General features: G+C 48.2%; 1 protein-coding gene across 1 annotated transcript in view; it reads left to right on the top strand.

The window, feature by feature from the left end:
- mgat4b (alpha-1,3-mannosyl-glycoprotein 4-beta-N-acetylglucosaminyltransferase B) overlaps positions 1-18,057 on the top strand; it is a 373,057-nt gene that overhangs the window by 248,911 nt on the left and 106,089 nt on the right. Inside the window, exon 6 of the mRNA XM_085996041.1 lies at positions 3,468-3,581. Within this exon, the coding sequence (XP_085852167.1) occupies positions 3,468-3,581 (114 nt within the window). The remainder of the gene's footprint in view (positions 1-3,467; positions 3,582-18,057) is intronic.

The following is an 18,057-nucleotide window of genomic DNA, read 5'->3' as shown; positions in this document are numbered from 1 at the left end:
GGCTCTCACATGGGGAAAAGGCTAAGGCTAGGAAAAGACCCACTAAAATAAAGATGCACAAACTTAAAAAATGTTTTTACATTTAAATTTTTAGTTTTCCAGGCTCTTAACCTTTATTTAGCTGTTAAAATCCCAGTTACACCTAATCCCTTTGGGTCTAACTTTTAGTGGGGAATTTAACAGCATCCTTACCGCCGAAGAACCAAAGTTTTCTCTGCTACAGAAGGCAGTAGAAGCCAATTCAGTAAATATATTCAAGAAGGAGTTGGATATATTTCTTAAGGCTAAAGGGATCCAGGGGTATGGGGAGAAAGCAGGGACCGGGCACTGAAATTGGATGATCAGCCATGATCGCATTGAATGGCGGAGCAGGCTCGAAGGGCCAAATGGCCTACTCCTGCTCCTATCTTCTATGTTTCTATGTAAACCAATTAAGTACTTTTTGAAATGTGGTCACTGACACGAATCAGTCATTCATGGCAATAGATTGGGAGAAGGGGAAGTGCAACGAGACCTGGGTACCCTTGTGCACCAGTCGCTGAAGGTAAGCATGCAGGTGCAGCAGGCGGTTAAGAAGGCAAATGGTATGTTGGCCTTCGTAGCGAGAGGACTCGAGTACAGGAACAAGGATGTCTTGCTGCAGTTGTACAGGGCCTTGGTGAGACCACACCTTGAGTATTGTGTGCAGTTTTGGTCGCCTTATCTGAGGAAGGATGTTCTTGCCATGGAGGGAGTGCAGCGAAGATTCACCAGACTGATACCTGGGATGGCAGGAATGACGTATGAGGAGAGATTGGGTCGATTGGGCTTGTACTCGCTGGAGTTTAGAAGAATGAGAGGGGATCTCATTGAAACTTATCAAATTCTAACAGGACTGGACAGACTAGATGCAGGAAGGATGTTCCCGATGGCCGGGGAGTCCAAAACCAGGGTCACAGTCTAAGGATAAGGGGTAAGCCATTTAGGATAGAGATGAGGAGGAATTTCTTCACCCAGAGAGTGGTGAACCTGTGGAATTCTCTACCACAGAAGGCAGTTGAGGCCAATTCATTAAATATATTCAAGAAGGAGTTAGATATATTTCTTAAGGCTAAAGGGATCAAGGGATATGGGGAGAAGGCAGGAACAGGGTACTGAATTTGGATGATCAACCATGATCTCATTGAATGGCGGAGCAGGCTCGAGGGGCCGAATGGCCTACTCCTGCTCCTATCTTCTATGTTTCTATTCATGAAAGAAAGACTTATGAAATAATACTGAGCGGCCTACGGGTGGCGCTGTCCAGGGAGAGTATAAATACTCGGGCACGGGCCCAGCTTGCGTAAGACATTCTTAACAGGAACTAGTGAAGGACACAACTAGACCTCCATGTTGTAAAACAGTTGATTAAAGCTTTGTTTAATGCTTTGACCAAGTGCCTGGTAGTTTTCTTAGTCAGTCACTGTTGTAATGCAGGAAACGCAGCAAACAATTTGCACACAGCAAGCTCCCACACACAGCACTGAGATGAATGGCTAGATCATCTGTTTTTAGTGATGATGGTTGAGGGATCAATATTGACACCAGGGAGAGCTTCCCTGTGGTTCTTCGAAATAGTGTCATGGGATCTTTTACATCTACCTGAGAGGGCAGACGGGGCCTCGTTTTAATGTCTCATCTTTCATTGGGAGGCAGGATACTGAATTAAGTCCTAGTATGGGGAGTTTTACTATAAATGTTACTGCTGAAGATCAGCAACACGCTACTCCCCATGGAGTCCTTAAAAGTGATTGCTGAATCCATCGGAATCTCCCAGCTTTCCGACGAAACCTGTCGAGGCTTGACCGAGGAGGTCAGCTACAGGATCAAGGAGCTGGCACAGGACACTTTGAAATATATGCACCATGGAAAGCGGAAGAAGCTGACGACTGTAGATATAAAGTTTCTATAAGAGCAGTGCCTATCCCTCATCTTTGGTGTTACTCTGCTTTATCACTTAATAATTGTAAAATATACCTGTTTGGCCTCGTCTGACTAGAGTGTTAATCAGTCCACCTTTCTGATGATTGGGAAAGCACAGCTCTATGCAGGTGTGAAGATACAATGGCCCAGAACTTGGTGTCGGGGGCTTGCCGCGCGTGCAAGCCCCCGATGTGCACTTACCCGGCGCGCCGACATCTGAACCCTGGCCCGCAGTGGATTTCCTGTCAGTGGCCAGGTTCTGATGTCGGCGCGCTGCGCTAACCTGACCCAGTGGCGTAGTTAGTGCGATGTGCCGGCTGGGATCAGGTGAGCACTGTTCAGCCAATCAGGGGAGGGGAAACTTCATTCATAAGTTTGAGAGTAAGAACTGTCAAACTCATGAGAAGTACTGCACCCCAAAACACTACTTAAACTTTAAATAAAATTTTAAAAAAACATCCCAATCATTAAATTAAGTATAAATAAGTAAAAAAAAATAATTTAAACAATTTTTTTTTTTGAAAAAAATTAATTTTTTAATAAAAAGGGTCTAAAACTAAACTTACCTTATTGCAGATTCTTTAAAATAATAAACCTGTGGGGAAAAAAATTCTAAATTGCACTGAAACACCACTTACCTGTAAAAATAAATGCTTATGTGTGCTTTTTACAAGCGTAAGGACCGGAGGCCTTTAGACATGCGCAAATCCCCCAAAACAGAGGAAATCCAAGACGCACGCGCTGCCCCCTACAGCACATGCGCTAGCCTCTTCAACTCTTGGGTTAGAGGAGAGGAAATGCCGGTTTTCAGCGCATGCGCTGTGCATGCTGAAAACCGGCATTTCCTCCGGCCAGACGCGTGAGTACCCCTTCCGTACTCGCGCGTTTGGGGAGGAATTACTGCCCCAATATCTAGTTCATATAACATGGGGTTTTATTGTTACAATCCACGGGCCTTCCTATTGTATGATGAGATGTTGGTCAGCAACTCTTAATTGTAAGGGACATGAGATCTGCTTACGGAGAGAACGGCGATCTTGAACCGAAGAGAATATCTAGAATAGAACAGCTTCGAAATTGGTTGCCATTATCTTTTGTTTTGAAAAGGGAAAGAGCAGCAGGGTGGGACTAATTGGATCGTTCTTTCAAAGAGCTGGCACAGGCACGATGGGCCAAATGGCCTCCTCCTGTGCTGTAAGATTCTAAATGTGTACGTGCAGGCACACACTGGTTGAGGGAAGGTTTGGCTAAGGTTCCCGTGGTCAAGGCTCACACACAAATAATGGCCATTTGGACGAGGCATCGTAGGAAGACTGGAGCCATATTCCAGCAAGGACTTGACTCCTTCAGGTGGGGGGTGGGAGAACTGGTGAGCGGGGGGAAGTTGAGTGTCTCTAAATGGCAGATGGTGATAGACTTCTTGACGGCGATCTTTGGTGCACTCGTGACTCTTGGCATTGGATCCTTGAATCATTTTTGTGCAGATCAATCTTTAATTTTTTTTTTTAATTTCTTTTCCTCCGCAGATTTCCAAATGAAATTCAATCAGGTCTGCTTGAGGTCATCGCCCCCTCCGTGAACTACTATCCTGACTTCTCCCATCTGAAGGAAACCTTCGGTGATCCAAAAGAGCGGGTCAGGTAAATCCAGCTGAGCCTGCTCAATGAACTATTGAATGAGTTTGTCCTGCCAACTTCTCTAGACTTGAGTACACAAGTGGGAGATGGATCTTAATGGCATCAGTTTTTAATATATTTATAAGTAAATACAACTGATTTATATCTGAAACCATTGGCTGGCGTTCAAACACCTCAGTTATGTTTGGTTAATGAACTTTGAAATTGTTGTATGCTGAAGATTCCCATTGTGAGTCAAAGCCATTCTAACTCCAACAGGAAAAAGTTTGTATTCGCTGCTCACGTTGCGGCCTCCCTTACATTGGGGAGACCAAACCAGATTGGGTGACCGCTTTGCGCAACACCTCTGTTCAGTCCGCAAGCGTGACCCCCCCCGAGCTTCCGGTCACCTGTCACTTTATTGCTCCGGACCAGTCCACTCTGACCTCTCTGTCCACAGCCTCCTACACTGTTCCAAGGAATCTCAACGTAAGCTCGAGGAACAGCACCTCATCTTTCTATTACACACTTTGCACCCTTTTGGACTCAACATTGAGATCAACAATTTCAGATCATAACCTCTGACTCCATTTTTTCAGATGGCAGCTGTTGCTGATGATTCTGCCATTCCCATTCACAGCTCCTCCAGACCCATCATTTCTTTCTTTACTTGTCCCATTACCACCATCTTTCACCTTGCACCATCATTTCCCTTTGTCATCCCTCCTGCCTTTCACTCTATCACAGACCTTCCCCTTTGTTCTTTCCTCCCCTCCCCCCTTTCTCTGCCCCTGCACTTGCTTAAAACCTGTTACATCTCGAACCTTTTCCAGTTCCGACGAAAGGTCATCGGCCTGAAACGTTGACTGTGTTTCTCTCTCCACAGATGCTGCCTGACCTGCTGAGTATTTCCAGCATGTTCTGTTTTTATTTTAGTAAGAAACTTATAGAAACAGAAACATAGAAACATGGAAGATAGGAGCAGGAGTAGGCCATTCGGCCCCTCGAGCCTGCTCCGCCATTTAATGAGATCATGGCTGATCATCCAAATTCAGTACCCTGTCCCTGCTTTCTCCCCATAGCCCTTGATCCCTTTAGCCTTAAGAAATATATCTAACTCCTTCTTCAATGTATTTAATGAATTGGCCTCAACAGCCTTTTGTGGTAGAGAATTCCACAGGGTGAAGAAATTCCTCCTCATCTCTGTCCTAAATGGCTTACCCCTTATCCTTAGACTGTGACCCCTGGTTCTGGACTCCCCCGCCATCGGGAACATCCTTCCTGCATCTAGTCTGTCTAGTCCTGTTAGAATTTTATAAGTTTCAATGAGATCCCCTCTCATTTTTCTAAACTCCAGCAAATATAAGCCCAATCGACCCAACCTCTCCTCATACGTCATTCCTGCCATCCCAGGTATCAGTCTGGTGAATCTTCGCTGCACTCCCTCCATGGCAAGAATATCCTTCCTCAGATAAGGTGACCAAAACTGCACACAATACTCAAGGTGTGGTCTCACCAAGGCCCTGTACAACTGCAGCAAGACAACATTGCTCCTGTACTCGTATCCTCTCGCTATGAAGGCCAACATACCATTTGCCTTCTTAACCGCCTGCTGCACCTGCATGTTTACCTTCAGCGACTGGTGCACAAGGACACCTAGGTCTCGTTGCACTTCCCCTTCTCCCAATCTATTGTCGTTCAGATAATAATCTGCCTTCCTGTTTTTGTCACCAACGTGGATAACCTCGCATTTATCCACATTTTACAGCATCTGCCCAATCACCCAACCTGTCCAAATCATACTGGAGATTCTCTGCATCTTCCTCACAGCACACACGCCCACCCAGCTTTGTGTTGTCTGCAAACTTGGAGATATTACATCTAGTTCCCTCGTCTAGATCATTAATATATATTGTGAATAGCTGGGGTCCAAGGACCGATCCCTGCGGTACCCCACTAGTCACTGCCTGCCACTCAGAAAACGACGCGTTTATTCCAACTCTTTGCTTCCTGTCTGCCAGCCAGTTCTCTATCCAAGCCAGTACCTTGCCCCCAATCCCATGTGATTTAATTTTACACGCAAATCTCTTATGCGGGACCTTATCGAAAGCCTTCTGAAAGTCCAAATACACCACATCCACTGGTTCTCCCTTATCTATTCTACCAGTTACATCCTCAAAAAATTCCAGTTGATTAGTCAAGCACGATTTACCTTTTGTAAACCCATGTTGACTTTGTCCGATCCTGTCACTGTTTTCCAAGTGCTCTGCTATTACATCTTTTATAATGGACTCTAGCATTTCCCCCACTACCGATGTCAGGCTTACAGGTCTATAATTCCCCGTTTTCTCTCTACCACCTTTTTTGAATAGTGGGGTTACATTAGCTACCCTCCAATCCATGGGAACTGTTCCAGAGTCTATAGAATTTTGGAAGATGACCAGCAATGCATCTACTATTTCTAGGGCCACTTCCTTAAGTACCCTAGGATGTAGATTATCAGGCCCTGGGGATTTATTGGCCTTCAATCCCATCAATTTCCCTAACACCATTTCCCTACAAATACTGATTTCATTCAGTTCCTCCCTCTCATTAGACCCTCTGTTCCCCGACATCTCTGGGAGGTTATTTGTGTCCTCCTTTGTGAAGACAGAACCAAAGTATGTATTTAATTGGTCAGCCATTTGTTTGTTCCCCATTATAAATTCCCCTGATTCTGACTGCAAGGGACCTACGCTTGACTTTACCAATCTTTTTCTCTTCACATATTTATGGAAGCTGTTACAGTCACTTTTTATGTTCCCTGCAAGCTTACACTCATATTCTATTTTCCCCCTCTTAATTAATCCCTTTGTCCTCCTTTGCTGAATCCTAAACTGCTCCCAATCCTCAGGTTTGCTGCTTTTTCTGGCCAATTTATATGTCCTCTCCTTGGATCTTAATGCTATCCCTAATTTCCCTTGTTAGCCACGGTTGATTCACCTTCTTTGTTTTATTTTTTATGCCAAACAAGGATGAACAAATTCTGTTCATCCATGCGATCTTTAAATGTTTGCCATTGCCTATCCACCGTCAACCCTTTAAGTAACGTTCCTCAATCCATCCTAGCCAACTCGCGCCGCATACCATCATAGTTTCCTTTATTTAAATTCAGGACCCTAATCTCTGAGTCAACTCCATCTTAATGAAGAATTTTATCATATTATGATCGCTCCGCCCCAAGGTGCCTCGCACAACAAGATTGCTAATTAATCCTTTCTCATTACATAATACCCAGTCTAAGATGGCCTGATCTCTAGTTGGTTCCTCGACATATTGGTCCAGGAAACCATCCCGTATACACTCTAGGAATTGCTCCTCCATAGTATTGTTACTAATTTGGCTAGCCCAATCTATATGTAGATTAAAGTCACCCATGATAAGTGCTGTGCCCTTATTGCACGCGTCTCTAATTTCCTGTTTAATGCCATTCCCAACCTCAGCATTACTGTTTGGGGGTCTGTATACAACTCCCACTAACGTTTTCTGCCCCTTGGTATTTCTCAGCTCTACCCATACAGATTCCACATCATCAGAGCTAATATCCTTCCTTACTATTGTGTTAATCTCCTCTTTAACCAGCAATGCTACCCCACTTCCTTTTCCTTTTCACCTGTCTTTCCTTAATATTGTATACCCCTGGATGTTGAATTCCCAGCTTTGGTCACCCTGGAGCCATGTCTCCGTAATCCCAATTATATCATATCCGTTTACATCTATTTGCGCTGCTAATTCATCCACCTTATTATGAATGCTCCTCGCATTAAGACACAAAGCCTTCAGGCTTGTTTTTTTAGCACTCTTAGACCTTTTAGAATTATTATTTACTGTGGCCATGTTTGATTTAAACCCTTGCTTTCTCTGACTGCCTCTGTTGCTTTTCTCCTTCCTGTCTTTTGCTTCTATCCTTGCTTCCCTTTCCTCTGTCTCCCTGCACAAGTTCCCATCCCCCTGCCATTTTAGTTTAAACCCTCCCCAACAGCACTAGCAAACACTCCCCCTAGGACATTAGTCCCGGTCCTGCCCAGGTGCAAACCGTCCAGTTTGAACTGGTCCCACCTCCCCCAGAACCGGTTCCAATGTCCCAGGAATTTGAATCCCTCCCTGAATTTTAGTTGGTCGTTGGTATCTGGCAACGGTTTTACTTTCGGAGCACTGAGAAAATGTGTAAGAAAGAAAAATAACTCATTTATATCGTGCCGCTCATATCCTCGGGAGGTCCCAAAGTGCTTCACAGCCAGTGAATTTTTATGAAGTGCGGTCAGTGTTGTTTATTTAGGCAGACAGTCAATTTAAGTACCACAAGGTCCTTCAAACAGCAAAGAGATAAATGGCCAGTGATGCACTATCAATTGCTACAAAAGACTGGAGATTGAGAAAGTAATAAACAGGCTTTTATTACCAAAGAACAGAGCATGCCTCTTGTGGTTGCCTGGTATCCAAAAGGGCCGGAGGCTTCTGAGCAGCGACCTTTATACCCAGCCATGAGGGTGGAGCCAGGGGCGGAGTCAGCTGAGGCATGCACAGACAAGTACAACAATATGCAAGAGTGAACAACAGTACTAACAGTGAACAACAGTACTAACAACAGTGGTGAACAACAATACTAACAACAGTGGTTTACCACATTCACCCCTTGTTTAGAATTGAGTCCGGCAGGGTGAAGTGCACTAAAAATTCGTGTACTGAAGTCTATCAGGAGGCCTTGTAAGCCGTCCTGAGCGTCGCAGCAGCGGCGGTGATGGTGCAGCATCCAACGGTGAACCCGGTGTCTCGTTCAGAGGAGGTGTAGCAGGTGGCGGACCCTGGGGCTGCTGCATGCCGTCTACAGGGGTCAGAGCATGGGTAATGGGAGGTAGCGATGGTGGTCTCTCAGAGGCACCCGAAGATGCGAGGTCTCGTGCGGGGACTGTGTCCTGGGGGTAGGCAGGAGTAGCGGTGGGTGGCGAAGAGGGTGTTTCAGGAGCACCTGCAGGTGCGAGGTCTCGAATGGAGACTGTGTCCTCCCGCCCGTCCGGGTACACCACGTAAGCATACTGCGGGTTGGCGTGGAGGAGGCTCACCCTCTCGACCAGGGGGTCTGCCTTATGGGTCCTCACGTGCTTCCGCAGTAGGACGGGACCTGGAGAAGTCAGCCATGTTGGTAGCGAAATCCCCGACGTGGACTTCCTGGGGAAGGAGAACATTCTCTCGTGAGGAGTGGCATTGGTGGGTGTACAGAGCAGCGACCGAATGGAATGGAGCGCCGCAGGGAGGACCTCCTGCCAGCGGGAGGTCGGAAGGCCCTTAGATTTTAAGTTTAAAAGGACTGCCTTCCAGACTGTCGCATTCTCCCTTTCCACCTGGCCGTTACCCCGGGGGTTGTAGCTGGTGGTCCTGCTTGTAGCAATGCCTCTCGCGAGCAGGTACTGCCGAAGTTCGTCGCTCATAAAAGATGAGCCCCTGTCGCTATGGATATAGCTAGGGAAACCGAACAAGGCGAAGAGGTCATTCAGACATTTAATGACCGTGGTACTGGTCATGTCCGAGCAAGGGATGGCAAACGGGAAACGGGAGTACTCATCAATTATATTGAGGAAGTACACATTGCGGTCAGAGGAGGGGAGGGGCCCTTTAAAATCGATGCTCAGCCGCTCGAAGGGGCGCGTGGCTTTGATCAGGCTCGCTCTGTCTGGCCTATAAAAATGCGGCTTGCACTCAGCACAGATCTGGCAGTTCCTGGTCATGGTCCTGACCTCCTCGATGGAGTAGGGCAGGTTACGGGATTTGATAAAATGGAAGAACCTGGTGACCCCCGGGTGGCAGAGGTCATTGTGGAGGGTCTGTAGTCTATCAACCTGCGCGTTGGCGCACGTACCACGTGATAGGGCATCTGGGGGCTCATTGAGTTTCCCGGGCCGGTACAAGATATCGTAATTGTAGGTGGAGAGTTCGATTCTCCACCTTAAGATCTTGTCATTCTTGATTTTGCCCCGCTGCTTATTATGAAACATAAAAGCCACTGAACGCTGGTCAGTGAGCAGGGTAAATCGTTTTCCGGCCAGGTAATGCCGCCAATGTCGCACGGCTTCCACAATGGCCTGGGCCTCCTTTTCGACAGAGGAGTGTCGAATCTCGGGGCCCTGGAGGGTCCTTGAGAAAAAGGCCACGGGTCTCCCCGCCTGGTTAAGGGTTGCAGCTAGGGCAAAGTCGGATGCGTCGCTCTCCACTTGAAAAGGGAGGGACTCATCCACAGCGTGCATTGTGGCCTTCGCAATGTCTCCTTTTATGAGAGTGAAGGCTGCACAGGCCTCTGCTGTCAGGGGGAAGGAGGCGGACTTGATGAGGGGTCGGGCTTTATCCGCATAGTTGGGCACCCACTGAGCATCGTAAGAGAAAAACCCCAGGCATCTCTTCAGTGCTTTCTGGCAGTGGGGGAGGGGGAGCTCCATAAGGGGGCGCATTCTATCGGGGTCTGGGCCGATGACTCCGTTCTCCACTACGCAGCCAAGAATAGCGAGGCGCGTAGTACGAAACATACATTTGTCTTTGTTATATGTGAGATTCAGCCGCTGGGCCGTCCGGAGGAATTTCTCTAGATTAACGTCGTGGTCCTGCTGGTCGTGGCCGCAGATGGTGACGTTGTCTAGATATGGGAAAGTGGCCTGGAGCGCGTTCTGGTCAACCATCCGGTCCATCTCCCGTTGGAAGACAGAAACTCCGTTGGTGACGCCGAAGGGAACTCTGAGAAAGTGATAGAGCCGACCGTCAGCTTCAAAAGCTGTGTACTGGCGGTCCTCAGCCCTGATGGGGAGCTGGTGGTATGCCGACTTCAGATCAATCGTCGAGAACACCCGGTATTGTGCTATCTGATTGACCATGTCAGATATGCGGGGGAGTGGATATGCATCCAGCTGGGTGTAGCGGTTGATCGTCTGGCTGTAGTTAATAACTAGGCGCTGTTTGCCGCCAGCCTTCACCACCACCACTTGTGCTCGCCATGGGCTATTGCTGCTCTCGATAATCCCTTCCTTCAGGAGTCTCGCTACCTCGGATTTAATGAAACCCCTATCCCCGGCACTGTAACGCCTACTTTTGGTAGCGATGGGCTTACAGTCGCGGGTGAGGTTAGCGAACAAGGAGGGGGGGGAGACTTTAAGGGTGGAGAGGCTGCAAATGGCGCGCGGCGGGCGATTTAAAAACTGCTGGCTGCAGACTGTGAGAGGGGGGAGGGGTCCACCATACGCTAAAGTGACACTCTTAAGGTGGCACTGAAAATCCAACCCCAGTAGGACGGCAGCGCAGAGATGGGGCAGGACCAGAAGTTTAAAATTTTTGTATTCAGTACCCTGCACTGAAAAAGTCACCATACAGTAGCCACCGACGTCCGCTGACTGGGCTTTGGAAGCCATAGAGATGCGATGACGCGTCGGCAGGACCGGGAGAGAGTAACTGCGCACCGTGTCGGGGTGTATAAAACTCTCCGTGCTCCCGCTGTCAAAAAGGCAGGTAGTGGCGCGGCCGTTTACCGTAATGTCCATCATGGACCTGGACAGTTGATGCGGGAGAGATTGATCCAGCGTCACGGAAGCCAGCGTATGTTCAAGCGTGTCGATGCGGTCGTCCGATGAGGCGGTGGTGGAGTCCGGGTCCCCCGTAACCGAAGTCGGAGGCGTCCAAGATGGCGGACAAAATGGCGGCGCCCACGGTCCCGATCCCCACGCGGCTGGGGGAGCCCAAGATGGCAGACAAGATGGCTGCGCCCACGGTTCGCACGCAGCGCTGCTGGCGTTAGCGGTCTTCCCTTTGCAGGCGCTAACGTAGTGACCTTTCTTCCCGCAGCCGGAGCAGGTAGCATTCTTCGCGGGGCAGCGTGCTCTAGGGTGTTTAGCTTGGCCACAAAAATAGCATTTTTGTGCCTTGGACATCGCTGCAGCAGTCGGAGGTGGCGGTCCCATGGCCCAAGATTGCGGCGTCCACGGCGCGGGGCGATGAGGGGAGAAAACGTCCATATTTCTGTGGGCCGCGTCGAGCGAGAGTGCGAGGGACACTGCCTTTGTCAGGTCTATTTCACCCTTCTCCAGCAGCCTCTGCCGGGAGTAGTCGGACCTTAGACCCGCAACGAAAGCGTCTCGTATCAGTCCCTCCACATGTGCCGCGGCCGATACTTCCTTGCAGTCGCAGCCACGTCCGAGTACCCGCAGTGCCCGTAGGAAGGCTTCCACCGATTCCCCGGGCTGCTGTCTGCGAGATCTTAAAAGGTGCCTGGCATAGACCGTGTTAACCGGGCGTGCATACTGCCCTTTCAGTAGGTCGATAGCCGCCGCGTAGGTCGTCGCATCTTGGATTAAAGTATAGACTTGGTGGCTCACCTTCGAGGCCAGGATTTTCAGTTTATTTTCATCAAGAGTCACGGTCGAGGCTTCCAGATACGCCTCAAAGCAACGCAGCCATTGTGCGAATTTAGTCGACGAACCCGCTTCTTGGGGGTCTAGGTCCAGGCATGTTGGTCTGAGGGCTCGCAGCAGCGCCTGCTGCTCAGCGTTTTGCGCCATCGGTTGATCAGCATCCGCAGCCAACATTTAACTTCGGTAATAAAATTGATGCACTATCAATTGCTACAAAAGACTGGAGATTGAGAAAGTAATAAACAGGCTTTTATTACCAAAGAACAGAGCATGCCTCTTGTGGTTGCCTGGTATCCAAAAGGGCCGGAGGCTTCTGAGCAGCGACCTTTATACCCAGCCATGAGGGTGGAGCCAGGGGCGGAGTCAGCTGAGGCATGCACAGACAAGTACAACAATATGCAAGAGTGAACAACAGTACTAACAGTGAACAACAGTACTAACAACAGTGGTGAACAACAATACTAACAACAGTGGTTTACCACAGCCAGCATGGAGTTTTTAACTCTCTCGTTACTCTTTGGGGTAATCAGAGGTAAGATCAACCAAGGCTTTAAACTATTGAGCGTTAAAACACAAGGGCCTAGAAATTCAGTGGGCTTTGCGCCCAGTTAAGGCCCAAAGAGGGCCTCTGCGCCAGTAGAGGAGGTTGCACTGATATTGAGCTCGGCGGTAATGGCGGCGGTAGCCGGTAGCGCTGCACCGGCACCGATGACGTCATCGGTGTGCGCAGTGCCCCGTTTCCGCCCCGATGCCGGCCTGACCCCCATATTCAGTTGCCGCCGCCGCCTCCTCCGTGGCGGCCGCTACTAACATCCGGAGACCAGGGCCTTACTGCAGCCTTAGTGGGGCGCATAAAGGTGGAGGTGCGGCCGGCCGCTTTTTCGGCGGCCGCCTGCCCGCACCTCCTTCCCCGGCCTCCTCCACCACCCACCCCCCCCCCCCCCCCCGCGGCATTGCCGGCTGCTTTCCGCGAGCCCGGCACTTCTCCGTGGTGCCGGGCTCATTTGCCGGCACAATCCAGCGGTGATCTCCCCGTTGCAGGCACCTCCACCTTAAGAGAAGGAGGAGGCCTGCAATACCGCAGCCTGCCGCACCGCATCGGGTGACGCAGCGGCACCTAGAGCGCTGAAATTCAGTTTCAGCGCCCCAAGCGGGGGCAGGCACACCCAGGAACAGCGCCCGGTTCCGACTTGGGGCGCAAAAACTGAATATCTGACGGGCGCAACTGGCTCCGCGCGCAGCGCTAACTTTTGGGCGCAAGCCAGCTGGCGGGCCCAAACTGAATTTCTAGGCCAAGAGATTTACGGATAGAGATTCGGATGACCTTTAAGTCAGTAATGCAACTTGAGATTCAGAATGATCAAATTCTTCTGCTTTGGGAGACTGAGGGGTTAATGTTCCATCGACATTACAAAGTATTTACAGCACAGAAACAGGCCATTTAGCCCAACTGGTCCGCGCCGGTGTTTATGCTCCACACGAACCTCCTCCCACCCCTCTTCATCTCACCCTGTCAACATATCCTTCTATTCCTTTCTCCCTCATGTGTTTATCCAGCTTCCCCTTAAATGCATCGACACTATTCGTCTCAACGACTCCCTGTGTTAGCGAGTTCCTCATTCCTGCCACTCTGTTGAGTAAAGAAGTTTCTCCTGAATTCCCTATTGGATTTATTAGTGACTATCTTATATTGATGGCCCCTAGTTTTGGTCTGTACCACAGTGGAAACATCTTCTCTGTGTCTACCCTATCGAACCCTTTCTTCAAATTGAAGAGCTCTTATCAGGTCACCCTTCAGTCTTTTCTTTTCTAGATAAAAGCACCCCAGACATTATTCTTTGGTGTTCTGGTCTGTCTTGCGGACTATATCCTCGAACTTACTAAAATTACTGTTCTAGCAACTTGCTGGAGCAAAAACGAGCTTCCAGTATTTTTCCATTCTCTATCACAGTTTCCCACAGTTTTTCAAGGCCGAGCTCGCCAGCTATCTCATCTTTAACCTCGCCCCTTATCTCCACGAAAGTACGTTGTCTGTTAGCCTTCTAAACCACCTGAAGCAATACCTCTCAAACTTGGTCAACCTCCCCAACCATGCCTTCTGAACAGTAACAATTCTATGATCTATCCTTTGTGGTAAATACACTGAACCAATTTCTGCTCTTTAAGCAACCCAGGGTTTCCAGCCCATCCATTTCGTTTTCTATAAAACTGGTATTAAAGGTCCAAAAATCCTTCGCCACTTAATCTGTTTTGATGGATAAATGTTGGTTGAGGCGAATTCTCTGCTCTTCAAAATAATGTCATGTGATCTTCTCTGTCCACCCGAGAGGGCAGACGAGGCCTCGGTTTAACGTTTCATCCGAAAGACAGCGCCTCTGACAGTGCAGCACTCCCTCAGTGCTGCACTGGGACTGTCATCCTGGATTAAGGCTCAAGTCTCTGGAGTGGGACTCGAAACCAGCGCACTGCTGATGGAGCGCTGCACGGTCAAAGGTGCCGTCTTTCAGATGAGGCGTTAAGCCGAAGCCCCGTCTGCCCCCTCAGGTGGGTGTAAAAGATCCCACGGCACTGTTTTGAAAAAGAGCTGGGGAAGTTATTCTCGGTGTCCTGGGGCCAATATTTTATCCCTCAACCAACATCACTAAAAACAGATTATCTGGTCATTATCACATTGCTGTTTGTGGGAGCTTGCTGTGCGCAAATTGGCTGCCGCGTTTCCCACATTACAACAGTGACTACACTTCAAAAAGTACATCATGTGAAGCGTTTTGGGACATCCTGAGGTTGTGAAATGTGCTGTATAATTGCAAGTCTGTCTGTCTTATACAGTCTAAGGCTCCTGTAACGATAAAACAAACGTACCATCTGACAAACAATCCAGTGGTCGCAAATCTTTCCTTTCTTTCTAACTCAAGAGGCGGGAGTGCTACCCACTGAGCCACTGCTGACTTGAGCCAAGCAGATTGATTACACTCCCGAGATGTGTCTTCAGCTCCGTTTCATGAGGAGCAGCATGGCCTTGTGTGAAACGATTCAATCACCCCTTTTATTCTTTTGATGTGAAGGAAAAGCATCTTCAGTCTGGATAATCCTCACAGCATCTCTCCCATCTGCTCCGCTGCATTTCTCATTTGGCAAACTTCTCTCTGGTGTTCTTCTGACATAATGTCTGACGGTCTTCAAGAGAATTAAATGCACTTGTGGAACTGACTCTTCAGTCTCAAAGCTGGCAGCTTTTCTTTCTTGCAGGAGTCATTGTGCGTTGAAAGAGTATTTGGCTCAGTAATAATGGTTTCTGGCTTTCAGGTTTGACAGGTTGCAGTTAACTTGTGGACTGTTGCAAGCAGAGAGAAATGTTTTATTGTATTACAAAGAAAAAACGTTCTTCATTCTTTTCTCCCAGCGCGCCCCACCCACCAACCCAAGTTTTCTTGACTTTTCTCCCCTCCTTTCCTGAGAACGTTTTTTCTTGCTGGGAGAGAAGAATCATAGAATCGTAGAAATTTACAGCACAGAAGGAGGCCATTCGGCCCATCGTGTCTGTGCCGGTTGTAAAAGAGCTCGCCAGCCTAATCCCACTTTCCAGCTCTTGGTCCGTAGCTCTGTGGATTACGGCACTTCAAGTACTTTTTAAATGTGATGAGGGTTTCTGCCTCTACCACCCTTTCAGGCAGTGAGTTCCAGACCCCCACCACCCTCTGGGTGAAAAACTTTCTCCTCCACTTCCCTCTAATCCTTCTACCAATTACTTTAAATCTGTGCCCCCTGGTTATTGACCTCTCTGCTAAGGGAAACAGGTCCTTCCTATCCAGGCCCCTCATAATTTTATACACCTCAATTAAATCTCCCCTCAGTCTCCTCTGTTCCAAAGAAAACAACCCCAGCCTCTCCAATCTTTCCTCATAGCTAAAATTCCCCAGTCCAGGCAACATCCTCGTAAATCTCCTCTGTACCCTCTCTAGTGCAATCACATCTTTCCTGTAATGTGGTGACCAGAACTGCACGCAGTATTCCAGCTGAGGCCTAACTAGTGTTTTATACAGTTCAAGCATAACCTCCCTGCTCTTATATTCTATGCCTCGACGAATAAAGGTAAGTATCCCGTATGCCTTCTTAACCACTTTATCTACCTGTCCTGCTACCTTCAGGGATCTGTGGACATGCACTCCAAGGTCCCTCTGTTCCTCTACACTACTCAGTGTCCTACCATTTATTGTGTCTTCCTTGCCTTGTTTGTCCTCCCCAAATGCATTACCTCACACTTCTCCGGATTGAATTCCATTTACCACTTTTCTGCCCACCTGACCACTCCATTGATATCTTCCTGCAGTCTACAGCTTTCTTCCTCACTATCAACCGCATGGCCATTTTTTGTATCATCTGCAAACTTCTTAATCGTGCCTCTTACATTGAAGTCTAAATCATTGATGTATACCACAGTCTGACCGAGTACTGAGCCCTGCGGAACCCCACTGGAAACAGATTTCCAGTCACAAGCACCTGTCGACCATTGTCCTTTGCTTCCTGCCACTGAGCCAATTTTGGATCCAACTTGCCACTTTCCCTTGGATCCCATGGGCTTTTACTTTTCTGACCAATCTACCATGTGGGACCTTGCCAAAAGCCTTGCTAAAATTCATGTAGACCACATCAAACGTGCTACCCTCATCGACCCTCCTTGTTACCTCCTGAAAAAGTTCAATCAAGTTAGTCGGACACAATCTTCCCTTAACAAATCCATGCTGACTGTCCTTGATTAATCCGTGCCTTTCTAAATGACGATTAATGCTATCCCTCAGGATTTTTTCCAATAATTTGTCCACGACTGAGGTTAGGCTGACTGGCCTGTAGTACTCGGTCTTGCCCTTTCTCCCTTTTTAAACAACAGCACAGCGTTAGCAGTCCTCCGGCACCCCACCTGTAGCAAGAGAGGATTGGAAAATGATGGTCAGAGCCTCTGCTATTTCCTCCCTTGCTTCTCTTAACAGCCTGGGATACATTTCATCCGGGCCTGGCGATTTATCTACTTTCAAAGATGCGAAACCCCTTAATACTTCCTCTCTCACTATGTTTATCTCATCTAATATTTCACACTCCTCTTCCTTAACTACAATGTCTGCATCGTCCCTCTCTTTTGTGAAGACAGACACAAAGTATTCATTAAGAAGCATACCCACATCTTCCGCCTCCACACACAGGTTACCTTTTCGGTCTCTAATAGGCCCTGCTCTTACTTTAGTTATACTCTTGCTCTATATGTATTGATAAAACATCTTTGGATTTTCCTTGATTTTACTTGCCAATATTTTTTCATGCCCTCTCTTTGCTTTCCTAATTTCCTTTTTAATTTCACCCCTGCACTTTCTATGCTCCTCTCTGCAGTACTGGGCTCTCGGTATCTGACATAAGCTTCCCTTTTTTTGCCTTATCCTACCCTGTATGTCCCTTGGCATCCAGGGGGCCTGAGATTTGGGAGTCCCACCCTTTTTCTTTGTAGGAACATATTTGCTCTGAACCCTCACTATCTCCTCCTTGAATGCCTCCCACTGTCCTGACACTGATTCACCTTCAAGTAGCTGTTTCCAGTCCACTTTTGCTAAATCACATCTCAGCCTAGTAAAATTGGCCTTTCCCCAATTTTTTAAAAATTCAGTCAGAGGATGTGTCGGCCTCGCTGGCAAGGCCAGCATTTATTGCCCATCCCTACTTGCCCTTGAGTGGCTCGCTAGGCCATTTCAGAGGGCAGTTAAGAGTCAACCACAGTGCTGTGGGTCTGGAGTCACATATAGGCCAGACCGGGTAAGGACAGCAGATTTCCTTCCCTAAAGGACATTAGTGAACTGGTTGGGTTTTTACGATAATCTGGTAGTTATGTGGTCACCATTACTGATACTAGGATACTAGGACTTGAGAGTCCCACAACTGGGACAAGGCGGCCCTTAGTTACCGCATCCCATTGGCCTATGTATGTAAACTTGGACATCACAGGAAGAGGCCATTCAGCCCCTCGAACCTGTTCTGCTATTCAGTTAGATCATGGATGATCTGTATCTTAACTCCATCTACCCGCCCTG

Source organism: Somniosus microcephalus, chromosome 8, assembly GCF_052327205.1.
Source record: "Somniosus microcephalus isolate GS21.2 chromosome 8, FLI_Smic_1.0, whole genome shotgun sequence".
Taxonomy (NCBI): domain Eukaryota; kingdom Metazoa; phylum Chordata; class Chondrichthyes; order Squaliformes; family Somniosidae; genus Somniosus; species Somniosus microcephalus.
The sequence above is the reverse complement of the archived record's forward strand: the minus strand, read 5'-3'. Positions and strand labels throughout refer to the sequence as shown.